The 10,976-nt window shown below is 38.2% G+C and overlaps 1 protein-coding gene across 1 annotated transcript; it reads right to left on the minus strand.

Annotated features, from left to right (window-relative positions):
- Positions 1–7,351: 7,351 nt before the first annotated feature.
- LOC131050424 (expansin-A1) lies at positions 7,352–9,130 on the minus strand. The gene is made up of 4 exons (XM_057984603.2): positions 9,005–9,130; positions 8,709–8,834; positions 8,224–8,536; positions 7,352–8,105 (listed from the first exon to the last, which is right to left on the minus strand). Exons 2-4 carry the CDS (start codon positions 8,827–8,829, stop codon positions 7,802–7,804), a joined length of 738 nt encoding a protein of 245 aa, XP_057840586.1. The 5' UTR covers positions 8,830–8,834; positions 9,005–9,130; the 3' UTR covers positions 7,352–7,801.
- Positions 9,131–10,976: the final 1,846 nt, after the last annotated feature.

The raw sequence follows: 10,976 nt of genomic DNA on the forward strand, positions 1-10,976 counted from the left end.
CCATCAAAGTTTAATTTGTGCCATGAGGGACTTGGGGCTTCCCATTTGGTCATTTTCCTTTTGATCTTTTTAGTGTTGTTGAATAATTTAAACTTTGGGGGGAGTTTCCATTGTTCAGCAATCCTCTAGTCCATCAGGTTAGGGGGATTGGAGGGGGTTTTCCATCTATTCACTGAGTATTTTCCATGATCATCTTGAAGAAGCTATTAAATACATTGTCTGAGGAAATTTCAACATCTCTGAAGATTCTATTAGTTCTTTCTTTCCAAACACTCTAGCATATATGAGGAGGAATTTGTTTCCACAGCTGTATAACCAGTGGGTGGTGAGAAGGTGATGACCATCCGTCCACAAACTGGTGGATGTCACCTTGGAAAACCTATTGGAGGCCACATTTTTCAAGGATAATGGTCCACAAGTGTCTAATGAAGGGGCGGTGAATAAAAAGATGGTTGATAGATTCCTCCTCAGATTTATAGAAGATACACCTTTTAGGCAATTGGAAACCCCTCCTCCTTAAGTTGTCCTAAGTTAGCACTTTTCCATGCATGAGAGTCCACCAGAAGAAATTAATCTTTGGTATAAGTTGTGGATTCCAAATTCTTTTCTAGCATTTTGTATTCCCATTGAATCTCAAAAGTTGTCTGCAAGCAGATCTGACCAAGAAATCCTCAGGCTGAGTCCCCTTCCAGATGAATTTATCCTCATAGAGAGATAGAGGTATCTTCGTCATGTGCATGAGGGCCCAAAGGTCGAGATCTTTAGGCAAGAGGTCAGGCTGATCAATGAAGATCAAAGAGACATTTTTCCACTTTCTTCTTCTCGGCACAATGTATTCAACAACATAATCACCAAATTTGTCCTTTAAGATTTTCATTAATTGGCAGAAGTGAGTTTTAGCCAAAGATTTATCTTCTAGCTACATATCCTCCCAAAATATGATCTCTCTTTCATTTCCAAGTTGCCAGTTGAGTCCCTCTTTGATTATAGGTCTAAGCTTAAGTATGTTGTTCCATAATTTAGACCCAGGAGGTAAGCCAATGGATTTCAAGTTAAAACAAAATTGTTCTCTTTCCAAGTAATTAGCCTTGATAATGTTGCACCAATCTGCCTCCCCTTTAGCCAAGTTCCAACCCACTTTGGCAATTAAGGCTTTGTTCAAGGTATTTATCTTTCTGATACCTAGACCACCCATGGTCTTATGCAAGCAAACAACATCCCATTTAACTAGTGAGAGGCATTTCTTTTCTTCCATACCAGTCTAGAGGAAGGTTCTTTGAATCTTCTCAAGCTTCTCCCCCACAGAGCCTGAGATTTTGAATAGGGATTGGAAATAAACAGGGATACCCTTCCAACCCACAAGTTTCTTCTGAATTCTTTCAAGGATAGTATTCCAGAAGGTCAGAGTCACCTCTTTGATAGTAAGAAGGAGACCCAGGTAAGTCCCAAGTAAATTAGCATATTGGCACCCAAGAATATTAAGAATTATGATCTACAAGTCAATAGGGGTGTTGAAAAAGTAAATGTTACTTTTGTTATAGTTAATGCATTGACCTGAAGCAGAGGCATATTCAGTAAGAAGTTTCTTTCAGTGCTTAGCTTATATCACAGAGGATTTACCAAAAAGGAAGTTGTCATCAATGAATTGTTGAATCACAAAGGGGGGGATAGTAGAAGTAGCTTTGATTCCCTATATTCTCCCATTGATAGTCAGATTCAGAAAATTTATGCCCAAAACCTCGACAATCATAATAAAAAGATAGGGGGAAAGGGGGTCCCCTCAATGCTTGATACCTTTTTCAGCTTTGACGTAGCCCCTAGGAACCCCATTGACCAAGATAGAAAACTGAATCATAGAAACACTCTCGAATCATATCAACAATTTTGGGATTAATGCCAAGTTTTGAGAGAGTTTTAAACAGGAAACACCAATTGACTTTATCATAGGCTTTTGAGATGTCAATTTAAAAGTTGGATACCTAGGTTTCTGCTTTTGTCCATGGAATGAATAATTTCATGAGTGACAATGGCCGCATCCAAGATTTGATGACTTGAGACAAAGCCTTTTTGAGAAGGGCTGATAAACTTGGGAAGTAACGGCTTGATTTTGTTCACTAAGACCTTAGAGATGATCTTATAAATAGTATTGCAGAGACTGATAGGCCAAAAATTCATCATGTATTTAGGGTCCCGAGACTTGGGAACAAGAACAATGTAGGCATTGTTCAACTTTTTCAGCAATTTACCAATCTTGAAGAAGTCCTTCACATCTCTAGTGACATCAAAGATGACAATGTCCCAGAATTCCTAGAAAAAGGCAAGGGGGAAACCATCCAGACCTAGGGTATTGTAGGCGCCCATAGAAAAGACATCATCACAGACCTCCTCCATAGAAATAGGTGATAGGAGCTGGCTATTATCCTCTTCACCAATGGCTGTAGGTAGTTTACTCAAAAGACTGTCTTGGAGAGCATCACTTCTTCTCCCATTCTCAGTATACATACAGATGAAGAAGTTAGTAGCAGTTTGACCAATTTGGGTCTCAAATGTGATCTCCTGTCCATTGTTATCCCTTAGACTTTTGATCGTGTTTCTCCTTTTGTGAATACTAGCTGAATGATGGAAGAAGGCAAAATTCATGTCTCCCTCCTTCAACAATTGGATTCTAGATCTTTGCTTCCAATAGATCTCCTCCTTAGTTAGATTGTCCTTCCATTTTTCTCTATAGTCCTCTTCTTTATTAAGGAGGGAGTGGGGAGGATCACCAGTAGCCATAATGCTTTGAATTTGCTCCAGTCTAGAGCACAAATCCTTCTTCTTCTTGAATATATCTCCAAAAGTTGCTTTATTCTAGCCTTTCACTTCTCGACAGATGAGTTTCAGCTTCTCAGATATTTTGAACATAGTCGTCCCTTGAAGTGGAGAAGCCCACCACCTCCTAACTAGTTCTCTAAAATCTGGGTGGGAGGCCCACATAATCTCATATCGAAAAGGAGGATGTCCCAAGGGGGGTTTGTCAGCCCAGTGGAGGAGGAGAGGGCTATGATTAGAGGTAGTCCTTGGAAGGGTCATTAGAGACGAGCTGTGACCAATATCCCATTTAGTAGAGACTAAAAATCTGTCCAGTCTGACCTGGATGAGGTGATTCCCTTTCCTGTTATTAGACCAGGTGAAGGGGATACCTTGAAGATCTAAATCAAAGAGCCTAGTAACATTTATGAGATTGGCTAGATCCCCCATACTATCAAAACAATCCATAAGACTACCACATTTCTCCAAAGGGTAGAGAGGGGTGTTGAAGTCGCCAGCCAACATGTAGTGAGTATTCTGGTCCTCAAGGATGCAATCTATAATTTCCTCCCAAACCAGATGTCTTCCCATCCTAGAATTGGGGGCATATATATTGAACAAGTGCCAACAGAGCTCACCAAGTTTGAAGGTCACCGCTAGATAGTTTTTTGAGGGCACATGTATAGCACCTTGAAGCTTGCAGGGGTTCCAAAGGGTAGAAATTCCACCAGACGCCCCAAAACCTCAACATATAGAAACACAACACTCAACTAAAGTTTGTTAACAGTCATTGCAAAATTTTGGTAAGACATTTTGACTTCTTGCAGTAAACAGATATCAATCTTCATATCTAAGATATATTTCTTTATAGCAAATTGCTTTTGGGGGTTGTTGAGTCCCCTTATGTTTTTGTTATTTCCATCCAAGGTCATTTGTCGCCCCCTTGCAATATCCCTCGCCATAGCTTTCTGCCTCAACACTCTATCGGCCGGTCTTCCAACTTTGTTGTCAGTACCCACATCCACCTTCTTTTTCCTGGTTTTTTCCTTCCGTGTCAGCCATTCCTCATTATCCACATAAGAAATACAGGGGGGGGGAGGTCTTCACATCAGAGGTCAACATGATCGACTTGCACAACTCCTCCAAGGTCACAAAATTTCTAGGAGACTGAGGTGGAGATGTGAAAATTAATTGTTTTAGTCTCCCCAAAGTAGACTTTTGATCATATTTTTTTTGGGGGTTTTGGTAGCACTTGGGGTTGGCTTCACTATTAGGAAGGGGGGTATGGTGAGTTTCATCCTTACCCATCGAGGGGGAGGTAGAAGGATTTGGGGATAAATGTAGGCTGATAACTGGGGGGATTTCCCCATCTTCAAGAGTTTCAACTGGCCTCATTTTCTTCACAGAATCAATAGGGATTTTGATTATTTCAAGGATCCTATCTTTGTGGGGATAGTCTTCAGTCACCACACAAGGGTCAGTCTATCCCTTAGGGGCTGAGGATGAGGGGGCACTTGGGCTTATAGGATCATCATTAGCAATAATCTTCTCTTTAAGCTTGGGTTCACAAGTAGTCGAGGCTTTGCAGTCAGCAATAGTGTGTCCCTTCTTAGCACATTTCTGACAGTAAAGAGTAGCATTTTAATAAACAAGGGGCTAAGACCATTTTTGCCATTTTGATTTGAGGGACACAAAGTTGGGCAACGCTTTGTTAAAAGCAACATTAACATAAAAATGAGCATAAACTAACCTAGATTTAGCTAGACTGATAGAATCAGCAGTGACATAGTTTTGCAAAGGAGTTCCCAATCCAGCGGAAGATCTGCTCGTCCCAAAACTCCAGCGGGAGGCCAGGAATCTTGACTGAAACTAGGGCCATGCGGTTGAGTTCAGCAAAGGGGTCAAACCCAGGTTTCCATTTGGAGAGTGTTAAAACATGCTTGCCATAAGCCCAAGAGCCCAAAAGGACAAAGATCAAATCCTCATCAACAGTAAACTTGAAAAGAAAGAGACCTCTCGGCATAGCGGAAATGTCGACACTCCCCTTTAGCTTCCATCTTGCCGCAACCCGTCACCTAACCATATCGATAGACGGTCTGAAGGAGAAAAATCTTCCAACAAGCGCTAGATGTAGAGATGAAGCAATTTCATCCATGAGGTTGTTAAGTAGGCTGATCTCCGTCCCCTCGGTTTGGATGAAGTTAGCCAATGCCGCCTCCAGATTCGTATTTGTAGAACCGACAAGGGCTCCTTTCTAGTTGGATTTAGTCTCTTTTTTACCTTCTTCCACATCCTTCTGATTGATAGCATTTTCCGACACGGTAGAAGGAGACTTCTTATTACCAAATTCATAGTTCTCTTTCCTTTTGTCTACATCCTTCTAACCAAGGGCAGATTCCACCAGTACAGAAGAAGCTGAACCACAAGAATCTCCGTTCTTGTCAATCTTTTCCACATTGCCCGCAGGCAATGGGGTCCCAGAAGCAGACATAGGGGCCTCATGTGAAGCATGTGAACCGGCAGTAGTATTGGGAGGGGGTCTGGCTACAAGGAGGAAGGATCCTCCCCAGGAACAATGGTCATGCAGAGGGAATTCAAAATTCAAAAAAGATGTGTTATAGAAGCAACCTATGTCTAAATTATAGTTAAACTCACTTCACAAAGTAATTAAAATTATGAAAAAATATTTGTGTGCTAGATATTTGCATTCGATATGTTTAAAAATTTATAATTTTATTTCTTTCTACAAATAAACTTATATTTTACAAAAATAATGTCACTTTTTAAATATACTATTAACTATAAAAAATAAGTTATTGAAATCACATTAAAAAACTCATAAATTAGTTCATATATATATATATATATATATATAGAGAGAGAGAGAGAGAGAGAGAGAGAGAGAGAGAGAGAGAGAGAGAGAGAGAGAGAGAGAGAGAGAGAGAGAGAGAGAGAGAGACTATAAGTGTCAAAAAGTGAAAAAGAGAGAGAGAGAGAGAGAGACTATAAGTGTCAAAAAGTGAAAATTTGGTGAGACATTGATTTAAATGTTCTACTTTGACCAAAAGTGGAACACACTCTTGTAGGGTCACCCTATTATAAAAGAATGTATAGAGTGTCTATTTTAAGTATAATTGTGATGTCCTACTTGTGTGGGATTCTATGATAATATTATGATAGCTTGTAAGAGAGTTACTTTATATCTTGACCAAGACTATGGTAAGTGTTTACATGTCATGTAACTCCACTTTTGGTGGTGGGAATTATAATTTGGGCATTCATGTTTGTATGGGTGCTTATGATGCATTATGATAGTTGGTAAGATATATTATCGCTTTACTATTTTTAACTAAAATGTGATTTTTTTCTAGGTGGGCATTTGAAATTGGTGTATTAGTTTAGTTCCATACCACCAGTGAGCATAAAAAATTGGAATTTTATTTGGGTGTCATACCACTAGGTGGATTTAGCACATTATTTGTACGAGTATTGATGGCTTTCAAATTATTTAATTCTTATAAATTAAATGTTGAAATTATATGCATGTATGAATTTGTAGGTGCCATAATGTTCTCAAAACTACTTTAGAATTTGATGTCGATAAACTAATGTAAAATCTTACTTTGGAAATGTGTTGTAATCTCTTATTTGATTTTATAATTCAAATTTTAGAATATAATTTTTTCTCATGAATAAAATTTTTATTGTAATATTAATTTTATGTATTTTATACTTTTATAAACATTTTCTCCATATTCTTTTCAATAATTTAAATTTCACTTTTATCTTTTTTAACACTACTAAAAAGCTAATTCTGTTAGCTAAGTTTTTTTTTAAATGTTATTTGTAGCTATAGAAATGTCTTGAGACATTGCCTTATACTGAAGGCAAAGTTAAAAAATGCACAAATTTTATACATAAATTGTAGCTACAAATTTTCCAAAATCCTTTATGTCTAAAATTGTAGGTACAAATTTTCCAAAATCCTTAGAATTAGCATAAAATAGTTTTGTGGAAATTCGGTGTCGAAGTGAGCAGACAAAAATTATTCTGGCGTCGGGAATATTTCGCTAGAGGGTAAACAATGGGCAAATATGTTTCCACAAGACCGGAACGAATAAACCGGTCGGCCTACCACGTTCTGAATCGACAGGCAAAATGTCAGCTGGACCTTCATTTTCATCTTAATCATGGCCGCCAAACTTGTCGCCACTCAGACTGTTAACCATTTGTCGTAAAAGCTTACACCTCTTGTTTTCCCTGGCACTTGGAAAACAATATGAAAACCCTTCCTTCCACAACAAGATAAATTATTGGCAGCAGGGAAATTCACCACAATAAAGAAAACATTTTGGATTTTGGTTTTTACTTTTCCCCTTTTCCTTATGCTCTGTAACAGTGAAGAACTAAAGCAATCATAGAGCTAATTCCTTAATAATGGGTTTCCACAGGACTTTCAGGGTAATCTGAACCACCCATCATACAATTTTGTCGACAAATCATATATCCACTTTTCAAAACAATCAGCTTCACCCAAAATAATGATGTACAGCACCAGAAATTCAACAAGCACAATTATTACTTATATATATGTCAATCAACTGATATTTACAATGTAAGCACAAGGAATGCCTCTGTTAAGAGCAGAAGTGTTGTGCTCTGGAAAAACACAGTCAGGAAGCTTCTAATTATAGAAAATAACTGCGCAGAAGGGCGGGTGTCAGTGACTCAGTAGTCCACCTCTGCCAGGGGCTTAAGCCCAATGCACTACCTATGTCCTGCTAATTAAATCAAAACCATGGTCACATGAGACCGACTGCTGCTGCTGCCTTTCATAACCAGTGCAGCCACAGCACTGTAATAAATCACCAGTGGGTATATAAAAAACTTAAAAACTATTTCAGATGCCTACTTGGCTACATATGTGAGTAAAACTATTTCAGATGCCTTCCTTGGCTACATATGTGAGTAAATATTTTAGAGAATAGCAAGAGAATTTCTCTGTCTGCAGTTAAATTTGGGCGCCGCTAAAAGTCTGGCCAAATTGCCAGCCGTTTGAAGCGACATTGTAGGAGGTAATTGTCTTCCCATCACTGGTAGTGACCTGAAATGACAGACTCTGCCCATTCAAGTAGCTGTTGCTCTGCCAATTCTGGCCCCAATTTCGTGACATTGGCTGCCACCCAGTTTTAGATCCCTTTATGGAGACTGCGTGCACATCCCCTGCTCCTCCAACATTAGTGATAAGCACCAAATTGAAGTAGGAATGGCCATTAATGGTGAATCGAATTCCGCCCTTTCTGTTGCAGGGCACTCTGCAACAACGAAGCAGAGCAATTCATGTAAGAGAAGGGAAAACTATTGTTAATCATTTGCTTAAGCCTTGTTAAAGAGAAAAGTAAGGCCCAGCAGCCTTCAAGAGAAAAGACAAACCTCTGGTACATAACAGGTACTATCCCAGCCTTGTATTTAGCAATGTGTTGGAACACAGGCTCTGACAAATCGAAATGCTCGAGTGGAGGATTACACCATCCCCCTGCATTGTTAGGTAGTGCATTGTTGGGCGGACAGAAATTTGTTGCAGTGACCACTATTGTATTGGGAAGGCACCACTGTGGATCATTGTTGCATTTGATTGCATAGCATGCTCCACAGCTGAGGCCATTGTTGAACAGAGCAGTGCTCAGAGCAGCTGTGTTGGTGCCATATCCTTGGCTGTATAGGTTCCCATATCCACACGCCCCACCTGGATCATACATTAACACAAGTTTTCCCTTAGGAACATCAGATTCTCAGAGTTCAGAGTTCATAATAATTAGATTTAACTGTGTCTGATTTGGTTAGTATCACACAAATTTCCCATCTCAATTATAAGAGAATCCCCCAATGGAGGAGGAAAAATAAATAAGGGAGTATACCCATTGTGCCGGATGCATCACCGCCGCCATAAAATGTAGCATGAGCGCTGGTCCAGCCATGGGCGAATCCAAATCTGGTTATTGAGAATAAACCCACAAGAAAAAGTTGCATGACAGCCATTTGTCCTGCATTCAAGATCAACAACAGCATGAGTACTCGTCACTATATCTACAGCATCATAAGTACACAAAACTATCAGAACAAGAAAAAGTTAGTCTCATTAGTACACAAAAACTATCAGAACAAAGAAAAAGTTCAGTCATTACAGAGCAGAAATAATTTCTTTCTTTCTTACCCACTGAGAGAATGAAGGGCCAGAGAAAGAGATTGGCCTAACGATGATGAAGAAGAGGAAATTGGTGTGAGAAAATGCGAGGAAGGAGGTTGAATTAAATAGATGAGTTGGGGGGACAAAGAATAAGATGGAAAATAGTGGGAACTATATTCCAAACAACCAGAGGAGCCCATTAATTCACCTTTACACTAGGTGAACATGATTGTGTTGGGATTGCAAGCAACTGACAACTCCCAAAACTAGTTGCTTACAGCTCATTCCATGCTTCACAAATTTAACTGTCCTGTATTTCTACCTAGAAGAATTGGATAAAAACACAATGACCCATAGATTCTATGTGAGAACTGCTGCGCCACATATCCATTTCCAGCTGCTTTGTGTCTCTTGCAAACATGGGTTACATTATCATATAATCACTTTCTAGATATAGATAATAAAAACGTTGCAACTTAATACCAAGGATTATTTAGACACTTTGTAAATGGAGTAAAAAGAACTTAAAGTAGAGAAAAAATAGTATATAGGGGAAGAGTATTCTTTCATCTAAGACTTTGTAAATGGAGTAAAAAGAGTTTAAAGTGGAGAAAAAAAGTATATAAGGGAAGAGTATTCTTTTTTCTTTGAAATTCATATTTATTCTGATGATGAATCGGAGTGTGATTTGAAATGTAGATGAAAAAATTGCATACACAATCGAATCCATAAGAAATAAGTGAATAATTAAAAGTCCATTAAGCATATGTTTCAATAGTCGTCCGCTTCTTGATATACTTGAGTCATAATTGGCCCATTTGTGCACTTTTATTGGTACCTATATTGCATGATTACTGGGGTATTTGTGCATAAGTATTGGCAATTTTAAATGTACGGTTATTGGGGCATCTTTAAGTAGGTATTGGGCAACACTTTGAAATGTGCATTTTTTGACCCTTGCTCGCATAACAGATTCCACAACATGCGTCGTTACTACACCAAAGTCATAATGATAGCCATAAGCAGTTAAGTCACATATAAAAACAACAACAAAAAATTGTCAAAATCCAATATACCGTTCAATATTTGTAGGTATCCAAACTATAACAACTATTGTTTCTAGGTTTTGTTTAGAATTTGTTTAGTAAATATTAAGTACTATAATCTAGAAACTAAACTTAGTCCTTTGCAGGGCCCTAGGGATGTGGGTATATTCAAAATTTGGTTAGCAGTTAAGCTTTTGATTTTCTAGGCCATCTACCGTTGAAAAGCATGTGGATTATTCGTTACTTGTGAATTAAGTACTTGTTGAGCTCTTACTTTTAAGCTCTATAATTTCATTCTTAATAAGAATGGTCAAAGTAAAGTAATGACTATTTGGTGGGGAATGAATGCACATGGGTGATGTGTTGACTCAAATAATAATAATAATTAATTTTTGAAAAAGGTAGCCGCGAAAGTTAGATAAAACCGACGCTATCATGTATTTTGTACTTTGGGCGCTTTAAAAATAGATAATAACTTTTTTGAGATCTTACACGAATGCATGCATCTCTATTGTTATTATGAGGCTCTTATGGAACTACTCGTTTATATCTCACTTACTACTCAAAAGTTGCTCTTTTTCCTGCCTTTACCAATTGTTATATCATTTCTGTTTGGAAAGGGGTTTTACGGTTAATTTATTTGCTGAATGTTGTATACTTTATATTTTTTTATGTTTTGAGTAGAGGGTAATTAGGCTGAAGCTATTCTGGTTTCAAAATAGACCTTTCGTATAACGTGATAGTGACGTGTTAGTCAATCGCAGTCGTTTATTGCAAAATCGATGGTGTAAAACTGATCCATACTACCGTTTTGGAGCTAGAATAGACGCGTCCGGATAATTAGGGCACTCTTAAATATTTAGGTTATTATTGTATTCAGGTTGGTCAATGACATTATTTAATCTCATTCCTGATATAAGCTTGATCTCTATATATCGAATTCCTTATTTCAA

This window comes from Cryptomeria japonica, chromosome 10 (genome assembly GCF_030272615.1).
Source record: "Cryptomeria japonica chromosome 10, Sugi_1.0, whole genome shotgun sequence".
Taxonomy (NCBI): Eukaryota; Viridiplantae; Streptophyta; class Pinopsida; order Cupressales; family Cupressaceae; genus Cryptomeria; species Cryptomeria japonica.